Source organism: Acomys minous (genome assembly GCF_964271855.1).
Source record: "Acomys minous genome assembly, chromosome: 2".
Lineage (NCBI taxonomy): Eukaryota > Metazoa > Chordata > Mammalia > Rodentia > Muridae > Acomys > Acomys minous.
In genome coordinates, this window is record NC_140484.1 from 76,453,000 (window position 1) to 76,469,640 (window position 16,641).

Sequence of the window (16,641 nt, forward strand, 5' to 3'; positions counted from 1 at the left end):
AAGTAGTGGGTGCTATGTAAAAGATGATACAGGTTAAGGAGACTGGGATGCTAGTGGATGAGGCAGGGAAGACTTCCGGCAGCAGTAAAGGGCTCAGGATAAACCTCACTGAGAAGATGCTTGAGCAAACCCACCCAGAGCAGGTATGTATCTGGTGGAAGATACAGCCCATGTAAAGTCCAAGGGCAGAGCGTTTACCTACTGTACTTTATGGTCCATCGGGAACCAGTGAAAGCAAAGAACAAGAGAAAGGAGAAAGTGGGAGAGGAGACCAGAGACGGGCTGACTCAGATCGTGTAAGGGGATCTGTTCATGGGGAAATGTTAAGATCTGGGGCTTCCAACGTAGATGTCCTGTGAGAGACTCCACCCAGGGGAAGATAGGGATAGATACAAGGACTGCAGCTGGACTCTGAGCAAAGTGCTGAGAGTTGCATGGAAGAGTGGGGGCATGGAAGGAAGCCGAGGGTTCAGGACATCCACAAGGAGACTATCAAGCCTGGTGGATCTGGACCCAGGGGGACTTGCACAAACTGATGCACCAACCAAGGACAGTGCAAGCAGAGAGCCTAACCCCCCTGTTCAGATGTAGGCAGTGGACAGCTAATTCTCCCTGTGGGGAAGAGGAGGACTGAGGACTGCCTCTGACGCAAACTCTGGTACCCGTGATTTCATCACTGCCCCTTGGTGGGGCAGTCTTATGGGCACACAGAGGAAGTGGAGGCAGGTTATCCTGATGAGACCTGCTAGGCTGAGGTCAGATGGTGGGGGGATCCAGCAGACGCTGGGACTTGCTCCTGGACTCCAAGTGGAGCTCTGAGAGTGGTATGGAAGAAGAGGGTGGAAGGACCCAGAGGGTTCAGGAGCCCCACAAGGAGACCATCAAAATCTGTGGATCTGGACCCAGGGGGGTCTGCACAAACTGTTGCACCAACTAAGAACAGTGCATGAAGTAAACCTAGACCTCCTGTTCAGATATAGCCAGTGGACAGCTCATTCTCCGTGGTTATGGGGATAGGAGAGACTGCCTCTGACAGGAACTCTGGTGCCAATTTGATCACTTCCCTTTGGTGGGGGAGGCCCAGAGGGCACACAGAGGAAGGTGATGCAGGCTGTCTGGATGAGACCTGATAGGCTGTGCTTATATGATGGGAAAAGAGGTCCACTTCTGTCAGAGGTCTAGGGGAGGGAAATAGGGTGGAAGAGGGAGGGAGAGTGGGAATGGGAAGATAAGAGTGAGGGGATAATAATCAGGATGTAAATGTGAATAAATTATAATAAATAAACATTTTTAAAAACCAAAAAATAAAAAAATAAAAAATTTGGCTCTTCATTTTGTGAGTGACAGTCTAGTGACGGCTAGTATGGAATGTCTGCCATCTCTGGCCAAAGCAATCTGTCTATGTAAATTAATGAGTGAGTGGATCAATGACACAGGAATTCATGGGCACCTGAAATAGCATCATGAGTGGGAAGGTTGGCAAAGATGTGCTGCCTCAGAAGTTTCTCTGGAGACAGGCCTCAATAGATCACTCTGTGTCCCTGGGCCCGTGTGCCCTGTGTACGATGAGGGCAACATAACAAGGCATCTCCAACAGAGTGTGGCTCCAGTCAAACACGCAGAGCTGTGCACTGTGACAAGGATGAGAGGGTGTCACCCGGTTTCTCAAACAAACCAGTGATGTATCCTACTGGTCACCAAGTCAACTTTGTGGGTCATAGTCAAAATTATTAAAGTGGAAAATTAAACAAGAATCGAAATGGAATGGAACTTAAGAATAAAAGAGAAAGAAAGGGCCAGAGTCCTGTGCGCAGAGCGCTATGTGTTTGTAAAGTGTGGGCTGGGTTGTTTAATGTGTTTGGTAAAGCTGAGGTGTGATGTAATGTGTGTGTGTGTGAGAGAGAGAGAGAGAGAGAGAGAGAGAGAGAGAGAGAGAGAGAGAGAGAGAGAGAGAGAGAGAGAGAGAGAGAGAGAGGTGTGATGGTTTTACATGGAAAAGTTACAAAGCTCCTGGGAGGGCTGGAACACTGAGAGGATAGGAGAAAGCGGGAAACCACAGGGCAGGGGTCCCAGCTTCAGAATGAACTCGGCTTGGGAATGTCACTCTGCTACTTACTAGCTGTGCAATGCCAGGCAACTATTCAACCTCTCTGATCTCCAGCCTCTCTTTACTTCCTCACCTGCTCCTAGGGTACTTAACAAGATGGCACGTACAGCCTCTCTAAGAGATTTTGGCCATAGAACAAATAGTTAATCCAGCATTTGAAGGAAAAAAACCCATTCCTTTCAGTTACTTTATATGAAAGGTGCCGTGTGTTTGTCAAGTGTGTATTTTAATAGTTATTACACAGACAAAAATAACACAAAGCCACAGTCATCAAAGACTTGATGTGACCTGAGTTAAGTGCTTTGTGTATTTTTAAAAAAATCTCCTTTGTATCTCTAAACGACCCAACATGGCAAGACCGTTCTCCCCCATCTTAATAAATGAAAGCTGATGCAGAGAAAGGTGACGGGTCAACAGTCACTCAGCTGGTAAGTGGCAGACCTAGGGTTTGAACCAAGATGGATCAGTTCTAGCGTCAACACTTGAAGCCTCTCACCATGCTGCCCCCAGTGAGTCCAAGCAGCATGGAAGCTTCTGGGCTAGACAAAGTAGAGGGATGTATGGATGCATCCTTCCTTCGAAGTCTCTAGCCTAGGACAGGGGAGGTTCACAGTACTTTGCTCAGGCACGCATCTGGAGCTGTAGGTTTACAGCAAGCAGCGCACGTCAACCAATTATACACTTTTTGAGTTTTTTTCCTCCTCAGATCAATACTGTTTCCTCTTCTAACAACCTAATGAGAGGCAGAGATGGAAATGGGAGGATCGAGTATGCAGTTTGCACAAAGGTCACAACGAAGATGGTGGCATAAAGCAGACAGAACACCAGAGCCAACGACACTCAGCCCCTGATTCTTGGGGTGGGGGGTGGGGGAGTGGTGATAGAAAACAAGCCTAAAAATAGCATCTGTCTTTGCTGCACACTAAAGAGAAGCAAAACACTTGCTTTTAAAAATTATTTTTAAAACTAGCAGATGGCATCGGCCACAGAGGGAGAAGTGAGGGAGAGATTTTACTTGCTTGATTTCTGGCTGGATTAGCTTAGCTTGCCCCCATCCCCAGACTCAGTAGTCAGAATCCCAGCACCATGATGGCCCCACTGAGGGTAATGCTTTATGATCTGTTTCCAGTGCTAATTGTGTCTGGGAGAACCCTGTCGCCTGCCATCTTTGAAATGTACTAGGCTAGCTTTGGCCCACCGGTGCCTTGGTTATTAAATGTTATGGCGAGCATCTTGCTGCCCCTTTGCCTCTGAACACTTAATGATGCTCAAGCTGTGTCAGGTGCCACTTCACTGCCAGTCTTGCTGCAGTGAAAACCTCACAGTGCTGCCCAGGGTGAAGGAACCACCAGACACCCTTCCAAGTGGCAAACATTCCCATTTCTCAAAACAGAGAGCAGATCATTTCAAGTAATCATAGGGGCATAGGTCTGTACTTTTTATAATTTGTGTTTGTGGAGCTTGAAAATATAGCTAAACATAGAAAACTTCTTATTTCACGGATGTTATTTCTGAAGGGGAAGAACGAGGTGCATAGAATCAAATATTACAGGGTGTCATGGGTGGGACTAGATCATGTCTGAAAATGATGAAAGAAAGGATGGGATTTCAGCTGTCTTCCTAGATGAATTCAAGTTCTTCCTCAACTTTTACTCCTTTAATAAGATGCACCTATTTAAAAATTAATTTTAGGAATTCAAATGATGAGGTTTTATTGTTATCGTTGTTTGTTTTGTTTTGTTTCTGAGCATGGTGGGACAAACCTATAATGAAGCACTTGGGAGGTTGAAACAGGAAGATTGTAAGACCATCTTGGGCTACATAGCAAGACTAAAATAAGTACATAAGTTAAAATTCACGTTTAAAACAGAACCATAATTATTTAATTATGTTAAAACTTCATAAATGGAAAGTCATTGTCCCTGTTAAAAACATAAACTCAGTCTGGACTCTGCTATTTCTATTCCATATTCAATTTGGCTTTGGTGCATCAATACCGTGAAGAACTTGTTTTTTAAAGAAACAAACAGCATTTGTCTATACCACAAACTTCTGTGTCCTACAGTAGTCAGAAATGACAATGTCTGAAAAGTCCCGCAGAGGACGTCTAGAGCTAAGCTAGCACAAATGCAAGCTTAAGAACGTTCTCTGAGTAAGAGTAGATACAGAACGTGTCCCTAGAGCATCCAGAATCTTGGTTAAAAAAATACATATAACTAATTCAAACCACATTCAAAACAAATGCAACAGAAAAAATGGCATTAAGAAACCCGGACCTGGGCTCACAGGGACTCACAGAGACTGAGCCACCAACCAAATAGTACCCATAGTCTGGACCTAGGCCCCCCTACACACATGTAGCAGATATGCAGCTCGTTCCTCATGTGGGCTCCCTAACAATTAGAGCTGGGGCTGTGCCTGACTCTGTTGCCTCCCTTTGGATCCTTTTCACATAGCTGGGCTGCCTTGTCTGACCTCAGTGGGAAAGGATGCACCTAGCCCTGCTGCAACTTGATGTGCCAGGGTAGATTGGTACCCATGGTGGGGACGGGGGTGGGAGCTGGGGGGGGGGCTTCCCTTCTCTGAGTGGAAGGAGGGGAGGGAATGGGGGAGGGGCATGAGAGTGGGCCTGGGAGGAGAGAAGGGAAGGGCCTGCAATCAGGCTATAAAGTGATTAAATAAGCAAATCAATAAAAAGAAAAATAAAACTATACACGATGAGAGAGAGAGAGAGAGAGAGAGAGAGAGAGAGAGAGAGAGAGAGAGACCAGACTTTACTTGATGGGTCCCCCCTCCCCCATATAAGAACCATAAAAGTGTTTATTGAGGGTCCACTCAAAGTCCAGCACGGCTCTCCCCCTCTCTCCACGGCTTTGGGCCTCTCTCTGGGCAGATGCATGCTGACTTGTATTTCTACCCTTTCCCTCTCTCTCTCCTGGGCTCCAGCTGGCTCCAAGATGTCTCTAAGTGGGTGTTCCGCTGTCATCTCCAATTAAAAGCTTAGAAAGGCAAACTCACCACCTTTCCCTCCAAACTAGCCAGTCTGCTCAGCCTTCAAGATGCCTCTTCAAAACCGACGTTGCTACGGGCCTCTAAGCTGAAAGCGGCTTCTGTGTGTTTTCAGTTCTCTTTTCTTCGCTATCTCTTGTATTCCAGCAGTAAACTCGCCAAGCTGAAAACCCTGCCTGTTATCAGGTCATGCACAATGGTTGTGCAGAATTTCCCAAATTTGGACTGTGAGTTCAGGGGGTGGTCATTTAAAATGACAACTGCCAAGCATATGCACAACTCATCTGAGGGCCTGCACGTGAAGCCACGGAATGTGTAGGAGACAATCCTGCCCCCCAAGAAAGCTGAAATAGTGTGGTACGATGGCTGCATGGCGGCGAGGGGGACACCTGCCATTTTCTCTGTGGTTATGGTGCATATGTGTATGGTGTTTGTACATATGTGTGTATAGATTCAAGTGCCCATGTTGGTGTATGTAGAGTCCACTGGATGGCCTGCTTTATCACTCTGCCTTATTTTGGGGGGTTAGGGTCTCTCACTGCTGCCAGCAAGCTCTAGTGATGCCCGTTTCCGCCCCTCACAGCACTGAGGCTACAGGTACATGAGGCCACGCACAGCTGTTTATATCAGAGCTGGGATCCAAGCTCAGTTCCCTGTGCTTGTGGAGTACTGTCCTCCATTGGGCCACCTCCCCAGATCCTCTGCCACTTTTCATGAGACCTTGGAGAGGACACCAACCATGTGGGCAGCTATCCGATAGTGTTCTAAGGTGAGTTGTGGTACGTTGTCTCCATAGTGATTTTTTTCCCATAATTTTCCTAGGCCAGTCCGTGAATTCAATGTGTCTGTAAGTTGCTCCCTTTATCACACACAGCCATCTGCTTCTCTCTGGAGAAGCTGTGAAGTGCTGTGACGAAGAGCTTTGCCTTGGCATCAGCCAGTCCTGGTTCACACCCTAGTTAGACAGGATACTTGCTCTGAGACCTTGGGGCTGGTTATTCGTACTCTCTGTTTTCCTAAATGGAGTAGAGTCACGGCAGCTTCTCCACCACATGAGGTGCTTCTGCGTCAGAAATGCACGTCTAGGGGGCTGGAGAGGTGGCTCAGAGGTTAAGAGCGCTGCCTGCTCTTCCAAAGGTCCTGAGTTCAATTCCCAGCAACGACATGGTGGCTCACAACCATTTATAATGAGATCTGGTGCCCTCTTCCGGTGTATATGCAGGCAAAACACTGTGTATATATGATAAATAAATAAATCTTAAAAAAAAAAAAAAGAAATGCAGGCCAAATCTGGGCAAATTCACGAAACTTCATTGACGTGAATGTGTGGTCAAGGAGGTGCATCCACACTCAACTCTCCTCTCTCCCATTTTATAGCGTGAGCATCCCACATCCAAAGCAAGAACTTGCTGCTCCTTTCATGCCAGCTTCTTATTGCCCCTTCGTGCAGATGCAATGGTCCTTGAGGTCTAGAACCACCTTTGTTCTTCTGCGGACGTCACAGAAGCTGATTATCAAATGAATGTGCGTGTTCACCGTCAAGAAAGTAGAGAGACCCCGACTGCCCTTGTCCCACACGCCCTAGCACTTGCATTCAGTTGGCATTTCTGAATCCTTCCCTGCATGCAAGGTCCTCTCATCATTAGAAGCCTGAAGCCCTGATAGCTGCCAAGTTCCCAGGAGCCTCTTGGGCACTAGCTTCCCTCTCCCGTGAGGCACTTAAGACTGTGTCTGTGTCTGAATCTCCATGGATTCGACTGGCATCTCCCACTTCACAGGAGCACCAATTATTCCTTCCTATTAGATACGACACTTTTTAAAAATAAGGTCCCTACTGAGTCAGTGGTACCTAATAAGCACTTGGTTGGGCCAGGAAGGAACACCTGGCATAAGCTGAACCAATCAGATTCTCTTTCCTATGGTTATGAATTGGAACTCAGGAAAGACGCTGGATATGAACTTGAGAATCCATTCCTACCACAGCAGTGAGATGCACAGGAAGAATGAGAAAGAAGACAAAGCCTGCCTTAAACTTACACATTCTAGTTCCTCCCAAAGCCGAGCACCCCTGTGCCTGTATTTCTTTCCCATAAGGTCTTTCCTAGTGTTAGGAATTTGTTTTTGTTAATGCATGAGATAGCTTAATGTGGGAGAGAAATGTTCTGTTTCTTACAATCCTGTCAGCTCTGACCAAGACCCCTGCCAGAACCTTCTTCAGCATTGCCCTAAGGTCCAAGCACTTAGGCTTGGGCATTAGTGTCAAACCAGATGTGGCCTGAGTCACTACAGTCCCTTGGATGCTCTGGGGGCTCGATGGACATGACACCAATAAGTGGAGACCATCCCCATCCGCTTCTCTGTCCTCCTTTGTATTCTGGGTTGATGCTTCTCCCAGCATGCCTTGCAGCTGAGTTATTGCTGGGCCATGGCAGCAAATCTGGGGAGGAAGTAACTTCTGTCCTTCAATGACTCATGAAATCTAATTCTATTTAAAAAAAAAAGAGGTGCATATGTTCAATTGAAAAGAAAACAGTTAAAATAGATGTTTTGCTGAAGAAACTTAACTGCCTGTGCCCACTGGCAGTTGGGAAATTACATGAATGTGCCTGGTTGACAATTGTCCCTGAGAAAAAGTGCAAAAAGACTGGAGGAAATGAAATTATTTTGTGCCTGTGCAGCAAGGGGCCCCAGCCCAGCTCTAATCATGGAACCAACTTCCACTTAGTGTTTGTTAGATTCGGTGTGCTGTCTCTTTTAATCCCCATGTAATGGGCTCCTTTTATGAGATGATGAAACCCATATTCAGAGCTGTTAGCGACTTTCTAGGAGTCCTACAGCCGGTAATCACAGGTCCATAGTCATCTCCTTGGGGAATGCTTGCTTTGCGCTGTGTGTTTCTGGGACAACCCACTAGAATGTGATTTGCCTGAAACTGGCTCATCTATGAGCAATTCTCTAAAACTTAACTCCCCTTCAAAAGCTTTTGCATCTATTTTGCCATCTTGTGGGCATTTTTTAAAAAAAAATTTAAGAGGCTGAGCAGATGGCTCATATGGTCTTATCTCTGCGTGCCCTTGCGTTGCTGTGTAAGCATAAGGACCCAAGTTTAAATCCCCAGCGCTATGTAAAGACTTGCCCCTGTAACCCTAGTTCTGTGAGGGGTAGAGAATATGCTGTACTAGAGCATGTTGGTCCTTGTCTCAAGGCAATAAGGGACAGAGAAGGTCGCATGATGTCTGCCTCCGGACTGTGTGCATGAGTACGGATGCCTGCACACACATGTGTGTATAGAACACACACACACACACACACACACACACACACACACACTAAATTTTAATTGCATTGTTATAGACAGTTCTGAAATACTGGCAACTCAAGGAGAAGACGGTCACCTACAAATCCTTCCCTGAATCTAATTAATATTTTGATTTGGCCGTATCAATCTTTTCCAATGTGCTGAATACATCTAAAATACATCAAATGAAATTTCACATTCTATATTTCCACTAACATGGAAAATGTCATGCGTATTATTGAAAGGTTTGAAAATACAGTGTAAGGATACTTCTGGCAGGATTTTGTTTTTTCTAAACAACTTTTAAATAATGTGCTTTGGGGCCAGGTGGTAGTGGTGCACATCTTTAATCCCAGCACTGGGGAGGCAGAGAGAGGCAGAATTCTGTGAGTTTAAGGTCAGTCTGGTCTACAGAGAGATCAAGTTCGAGGACAGGCAGGGTTATTTAGAGAAACTCAGTATCAAACAAACAAACAAAAACAAAAACAACAACAAAAAAACACTCCCCAAAGAGCTTTGTGTCATTTCAAAAATGGAAGGAAAAAACCCCCACAAAAGCACAAAACAAAAAATTATTCAGGGTATTATTGGGTGCATTTCACTTTCATCTGCTTTGACCATTTTATAGATTTTTTTTCAGTGTCTATCAAGGACTTTAAATTTTCAAAATGCTACATCTCTAGAAAAAAAAACTATCAAGTTTGCAGTATGCTATAATAGATTTGTCGCTCTTTTAAAGATAGCTGATTCATAAAGGAATTCTGGGTCACGAAATACAACATGACAATCCGCTTAGGCTAAGCTGGCCCTCTGGCTGCTCCTCAGACACAGGGAGTGTGCGGCTGCCTGGGGCCTTCACACGTGTCCTCCCTGCTCTGTGCCACTGCTGTGCCCCCAGATGCCCCGCTCGCTCTGGTCCCTGCTCAGATGTCAGCCTTACCACCAAGGCTTTCCTTGACGACCCCATCAAGCAATGTCATCTCACAGCACCGGTGCACCCGGCTCCAGCCTGTCTACTTGTGTTGCTGTGGTCATTTTTCTGTCTCCCTGCTAGAATGGGAACCCCAGAGGGATGGAGGACTTAACGTCCTGCATGGTGACACTGCGGGGACTTGACACGATGGGTTCCACAAACAAATACAAATGTGCTGAAGTCACTGGGCATGGGAAACCTCGACACACTGGGCACAATGCCCTGGCTTCCAGGGATGTTGCCTGCTCCATCCGGCTCTGTTGTGCACCCCTCCAAAGCCAAGGGTACAATGGTGCTAGCATGTGAACTGTGCCAGATGACCACCCCAGGAGGCTCTGCCTGGAAACCTCTGTGCTCATCTAGGCCACAAAAACAACAGCCATGGTGCTCCCCGCGTCTAGTCACTTGCAGGGAGAAAATCTTAGCTAACTGTTGCAGCGTCCATGTAGGGTATGGGTGACCCTTCATGGTAGTAAAAACACTGAACAGGCCATTAGGGAACTCTGCCTCTAGTTCTGGGGTTCCCATTTGTCAATTGTGACCTGAGTCACTTTATTTTTCTTGAGGTCAATTTCCTTTGGGCAGAGAAACAGACAATTGCGGTGAAGCGTGGTTACCACCATAAAAGGGAAAACGTCCTGTTTATCATAAAAAGCGACGTGAGGCAGGAGGGGGACAGCAAAGTCTTCCAGACTTGGAGTTCTGGAGTCTTCTAGAATAAATACAAGCTCTATGATTAGCCAGCTGTGTGGCACCACACAAGCTATTTAACTTCTCTGACTGTCAGCATTCTTATTTGTGATGTAACCTTCTAAAAGAGGAGCTGGACAGGTGTGGTGAAACACTGTGACTAGGCAATGACTGGGGCGCCTGTCACTGCTCCCCAATGTTTTGGGTCCTGTTTACAACATGGTTACTGTGACTTGAATGGGGAATGTCCCTCATAGGCTTGGTTCCCAATTGGTGACACTGGGGAGGCATGGGTGGCAGAGCCTTGCTGGAGGAAACACATCACTGGGGGGTGGGACTTGAGGTTAAAATACCTCACCAATTTCCAGTTGGCTCTCTCTTCCTCATGCTTGTGGTTGAGACAAGAGCTCTTTGGCTTCTTGTTCCAGCCACCATGTGCCCACTTGCTGCCATGCTCCCCTACTGTGATAGACTCTTATCCCTCTGGAACCCCAAACCTAAATGAACCCTTCCTTCTGTCATGTGCCTTGGTCAAGATGTCCTCCACAACAGCAGCAAACTCTCACGGTCACTGGTGAGGTCACCTTGGTGGTGTCTCAGCCTGATGTAGCTCAACTTAAGTAGGAAGAGCTGGGGGCCTAGTGCTGTGTCCCTAGAGAAACACTCTGTGTCCCCGATCCTTGGTCCTCCAGCTGTGAACAACCCCTACTGTCTCATCTGTGTGTGGCTGGGATGAGGCGTCTCTGAAGATTCAGGCATGCTCAGTGTTCCGACAGAAAGGCAGTTTTGCCCCAGAGGTAGGGAAACCGAGGACGTGGAAATGTGAGGTGCAATGGAGGAGGTGGGAGGTGACAAGACCAAATGGAGACATTTGGGGGTTCACCTGAGAGGTATCAGGTAGAATGATATCCAGGTCACCCACATTTAAAAGACATCCTTATATACCAGTGCATACTTTAAGTGTATTAGTATTCCAGCTAGTCTGCAAATCCTGGCTCTGACTGGACTAGCTTCAGGTACAAGCTGCATGACCTCAGTCCTCTTATCTGTGAAATGGGCATAATAGTAAGATCCATCTAAGAGTTGCCTGGAAGCTTCACTTTGTGATTCCCATATCACACATGGAGGGGACATTATAATAGTTATTTTGTGCAAAATTAAAATACATGTACTTATTCCAGAAGATTCAGGTCTAGTTCCCAGCACCCATATTAGGGGTCTGTACTTCCAGATCCGGGGCCTTCTGGTTTCCACAGGTGCCCCCGTATACACACACACACACACACACACACACACACACACACACACACACACACACATACACACACATATTTTAAAAATTCAGGCTGGATGTGATGTCACATGCCTTTAATCCTAGCACTCAGGAGGTAGAGGCTTAAGGATATCTTTGAGTTGGAGTCCAGCTTGGTCTACATAGACTCCAGGACAGAAAAGACTGCATGAGAGACCCTGTCTAAAACAAACAAACAAACAAACAAACAAACAAATCTTTTATAATGAAAAAAGTAACATAAGTTGGGTCATTTTATGTAATGAGAAAATGCACTGAGCAGGGGTGGGGTGGGTAGGTGTCTGTGTGAACACAGGTGAGATGGCTGTGGGTCTATGTGAACATGCGTGAGGTGTCTGAACACAGGTGACATGTCTGGGTGTCTGCTCCTTTCCCAGGCCTTTTTGCTTAGAGCAAATGGATTTCTCCAAGCATCCCCCATCCCACTACCCCCCTCAAAGCCCCTAGAGATGGATTAACCATTTTATTTTTATCAACCAGTGAGAATGTTGCCTGTTGCATCTCTCGACTTTCTGGAGTAAGGGACTGCCTAGAAGGAGTCGCAGAGCCTCTCCCCGTGCAGAACAGTAGTCCATGATGCTCAGGGATCTTAGTCCCTTCTCCCTGGCATGAGGCAACACCTAAAGCAAAGCCTAGAATGTGGCTCTTACAATATAATTCCAGAAAACTGAAACACAGATAGGGGAGACCACTTACCATCCAAAGAATAACCTCAATTCCTTCCACTCTGATGGCCATTTAAAAACAGCTCATTACTAATGAAGAAACTATCCTTTAATGAATATTAGTCACAAATAACTCCTTCTCCCTATCTCAACATACCCGATTGAAACTGCATACTACCACTTGAAGTCCGCCACTGGCCTGCTTACCAGGCATCTGTCGTCCACACACAAATGCCCTTGAGTCAGTTTGGGAATCAGACGTGGAAAGGGGGAAGGGGGTGTCTCAAGAGTTATGTTCTAATTCTGTTAACACCTGGACTCCTTCCCGACTGAGTTCCCCAAGGTAACATTCTAGATATTTGGCTTCTTTGTAACTGACCTTTGCCAAGCACCCATATGATACAAATTATCATTTACCTACAGTTTTATTTACAGCCACTCTCACTTTTCCTTAAAGGTTTACTTTACAACCAAGTTTTAATCTTCCTTAGAGCGCAGTTGTGAACCAATTCATTATCCAGAAGCTTAAACAAAGGGAAGAAATGAAGCATCAATTCAGTCTTTTTCTGTATGAAACAGATCACCAGGGACCAAGTGAGGGGAAGCCACTCATTGTAAAGAGCATTCCAGTTAGCAAATGCAAAACAGTTATGCATTCCGATGAGCTAACGGACTTAGTGCTGAGATCAGTCTGGGCCAACATCACCAAGATCCTTGAGCATCTCCTGCCTTCAGGTGGAAGAATTCATCCAGAACCTGCAGTCTTACTAGGGAGTAGAAGCTGAGTCTGACTGAGCCTCTAGACCTAGCTGCCAATTTTCAGAAAACGCAAGGGGCAGCAAAGCATGCAGAGGTGCTGGGAGATTGCAGTAAGCAAACCACAGACTGAACTCATTACTGAACGAATGGCCCCGAATTTTCAGCAGACCAAAGAAGAGATAAAAGAAGGCAATGAAAGGGCTCTGAGGGCTCACTTGATTAGCGACGAAAGGTATACCAAATTAGATGCAGAATACAACAGCATCCATCCCATCTCACACAGAAGGGAAGATGGAACATGGGCATCTTCGGTGGAAAGGCCATTGGGCCTTCACAGAACCACATCTGCAGGAATGAACTCTTAATTTGCACTTTTGCTCTGGCCTCGTCTCCTGGACAATGGAGGCCAACACCTAACTGGAAAACAGAAGGGTCAGAACCTACTGAGCTGGCGTCTTTCTCTTGTAGGGGCAACAGACAGCACATGAAATCCCCTGCTCGTCCTGGTAGCCATGTTTTGAACTCACCAGCCCTTGCCTACAACCCTGAGCCCAGCCTCAGATGCTCCTCTCTGGGCTGTGTTCTCAGGAAACCCTCCTCTATGAAGGCCCCTAGTAAAGGCCTCGGGCAACCTGCAGAGATGTCCGCATGCTTCTCCAAGGGGTTGGGAAGGCTGACTGCAACTATCTAGAAGTACAGACTATAAGCCTTGCTGAGTCCCTGTCCTCAAATCACCCCTTAGTGTTATAAAAGGCTCGGATTGTCTGGTTATAAAACTATTTGCCTGAGTTGGGACAGCATCTGCCCAAGGGGACAGTGCTCAGTGGCAACCTTGGGAATTGTCAGCTGACTTCTGTGGGCCCGGCATCCTTCACAAGGCAAATAACCCAGGTATCACCAAGGGCTCAGCATCTCTTTGGGATGGCTACTGTTAAGATAGCGTTATTGGCCAGACCCTGTGGAAAGCCTGGACGTGGCTGCTGAGAGCACTGGACCAGTTACCATGGTCTGGAAGCAGGAGTGGAGCTGAGTCAGGAACGGTGGCTTCCCAGGCAGGGCCAGCACGCGCTTCTCCACCATCGTGCACTCCACATCATCATCTTGGATCACCACGTCTTTCTTCAGGATCTTCACGGCATAGAGCTCATCCGTGCCCTTCCGCTCCGAGAGCATCACCTGGGAAGGACAGCAAGTACATCAGCTCAGTTAGAAGAGGCCTAGAGGACAACCGTGGGTACCTGCAGTCCATGCAGACCCACTCCCAGCTTTGGATAGGATGCGCTGTGTTAACTCGGAAACAACGAATAACACTTGGCCAGCACCTCGTACTTTGAATGACGAACCGTATCAATAGAAGATGGTTCTAGGAAAGCTGAGCATGTATTGAACCCTTTGGGACATCCATCAATAACAACGCCAGCCATCACGGCTAGAATGATAATCATCCCCAGGGAATCAGGTTTCGATGTCTTGTTTTATTCGCATAACTTGAAATCTTCAAAATTACCAGACACGCAGTATAGGATCAGTAAATACTCACAACACAGGAATGAATGAATGAATGAATGAATGAATGAATGAATGCCCTATTCTGTAAAAGCCTCCTGGGAATGCAGAGAGAATCAGGCAGGCGCATTCCCTGACCCTGAACTCAGGGAGGAAAAGAGATCAGACAAGCAATTATAGGAACGATGAATGCATTCCCTGTCTTAACAGCCTCACCTGCTGTCTTGGGGCCTCTTTCTACAAGCTGTGGCCATAAGCAGGGTCAGCAAAGCAGGTGGCTATGGATGCGGTGTTATTTTCATTATGTTATTATTATCCTTGGTAGTAACCGTGTCAGAGGAAATATGCCCTGCATGCTCTGTTCTCCAGGAGCCTCTCAGGAAGCACAGGCTAGGATCGCCCATCTGGGAAGGCTTCCCTGAGGAAGAAGTGATCTGGCTGGCATATTTGCTAAAGACAACTCCCTGTGTTATCTGTTCTGTAAGCAGCGTTCATCAGCATCATATTTTGGGGTATTTATCAATGTACCGAACAATTGTTGATTTTCATATGTTATTTCTTATTTACTTTGCATAAGATTCTAGGAAGTGGACACTGCTGTTAATCTCATAAGAAACTAGAAATATAAGAGGGTAAGTAGCCTGCCAGAGTAGAGCCCAGAGCAAGGGCAAGATTTAACTCTGGCTTACTTGATCAAAGTTTCTGTTTTTTTTTATTATTATTATTATTATTATTATTATTATTTATTATTATTATTATCATCATCATCATCATCATCATCATCACCATCATCATCATCATCATCATCATCATCATCATTAATGATTGTGTGCAGGTGCTTGCATGCCATGGCACACATGTGGCGGTCAGATGGCTGTCCGGAGTTGGTTCTCCTCTGTGGGATCTCGCCATCAAACTCACCTTGTCACATTTGCACAGCAAGCACTTTCCCAATGGAGCCATCCCACCAGCCCAATGTTCCTAGCTTTAAATGTTTCACTTGACCTCCAGGAGAAGCCCCAAAGGGGTTAAGAGATTAAGACTAAAGTCTTCCTCCTGGGGCAAGTGAACAAGAGAATGCGATAGAGACTTGAGTCCGGATGGAATAGGCAGGGACACCCTGGAGCTTACAGGGATGAGCACACCCACGCAGCTCCTGTCCAAACAGAAAAAGGTCCAAGCAGACTCAGCCATGGAGGCTTCTAGGGTCCTGCGTCCACACACTAAATCTTCCAGGCCGACTTCAATAGCTTTCCTGAGCTCACCCAGCCTCTTGCTTCTACTGTCTTCTCTCACCTTGCAGTCACTGGTGGCAACTGGCACTACAGATGAGGAGTCGTCGTCGTGTAGGACGCTTTAGGAAGAAGGCTTCTGGCGCACAGTTCCCACAGTGGGCCTCTTCTCTGCCTCAGTCTCCCACAGAGCTGCCCGCCTCAGTGGATGGTACCTGTACTGCACTGACTCTGCCCTCAGAACAGCTGCTGGCTTAGGTGGCAACGCAGCCACAGAGGCTGTGGTGGACTGCCCCGCCCCCACCTCTTCTCTACAGGATACTTGGGTTCCCAGCCCTTGCCAAGGGAGGAACAAGGACCAAAGGAAACCAATGCCCTGAGGCAGAGAGTCAGAAAGAAGTGGGGTTTTCTGCTCTCTGGCTGGAGAGAAAGCTAGGACGGAAGAGTCCAGGGAGCACCACGGTGATCTGGTTTGGACTAGAGAAATGAGGAGAGACAGCAGCTGAGAGCCTAAAATGTCTGGTCACACCCAGACCTTCACTCAGTCACCAGGGCCCTCCTCTCTGTCCTTAGTGAAGGAGCAGGGAGTGACAACACCCAGGACCGTAGAGTGATGACACAACTTAGCCATCTCGCCTGCCCTCGTGTGCCTTTTCCACATTTTCTCCTAATACGTAAACTGACATTTGCTAACTGTTTTTAATAATCTAGTCACTGCCTGGCACATCTCAGATGTTTAGTTAATGCTTACATGGGAGACAAAGACAGCAAAAGTAAAAACGCAAATAATTAGCCACAGAACTCACAATGGCCATGGCCACATTCCCCTCGTGTTCCTGGAGTGAAAACAAATCTCTTATTAATTGCGTTGAGCAGTTCCTGGAGATTCTAGAAAATTTAATACCAGCCCAAGAGGGTGTGGGTTGTTTGCCCAGCTGTCCCTGCATCTCCAGGGTAAGGACTCCACACAGACTGAAAGGATGTGTTGAAGTAACGTTCTTATCAAATTCCAAGCCACATCTGTTACCCAAGAATCTTCAGGGAGGGATGTGATAAATAGCAGGACTCCAGCGACAGCAAGTAAAATAGA

The 16,641-nt window shown here is 46.7% G+C and overlaps 1 protein-coding gene across 2 annotated transcripts in view; it reads right to left on the reverse strand.

Moving 5' to 3' along the window:
* The window catches only part of PRKCB (protein kinase C beta), a 345,690-nt gene that overhangs the window by 59,661 nt on the left and 269,388 nt on the right, over positions 1–16,641 (reverse strand). For both annotated transcript variants that reach the window (XM_084771914.1, XM_084771913.1), the window contains exon 10: positions 13,816–13,989. In XM_084771914.1, the coding sequence (XP_084628040.1) occupies positions 13,816–13,989 (174 nt within the window). The remainder of the gene's footprint in view (positions 1–13,815; positions 13,990–16,641) is intronic.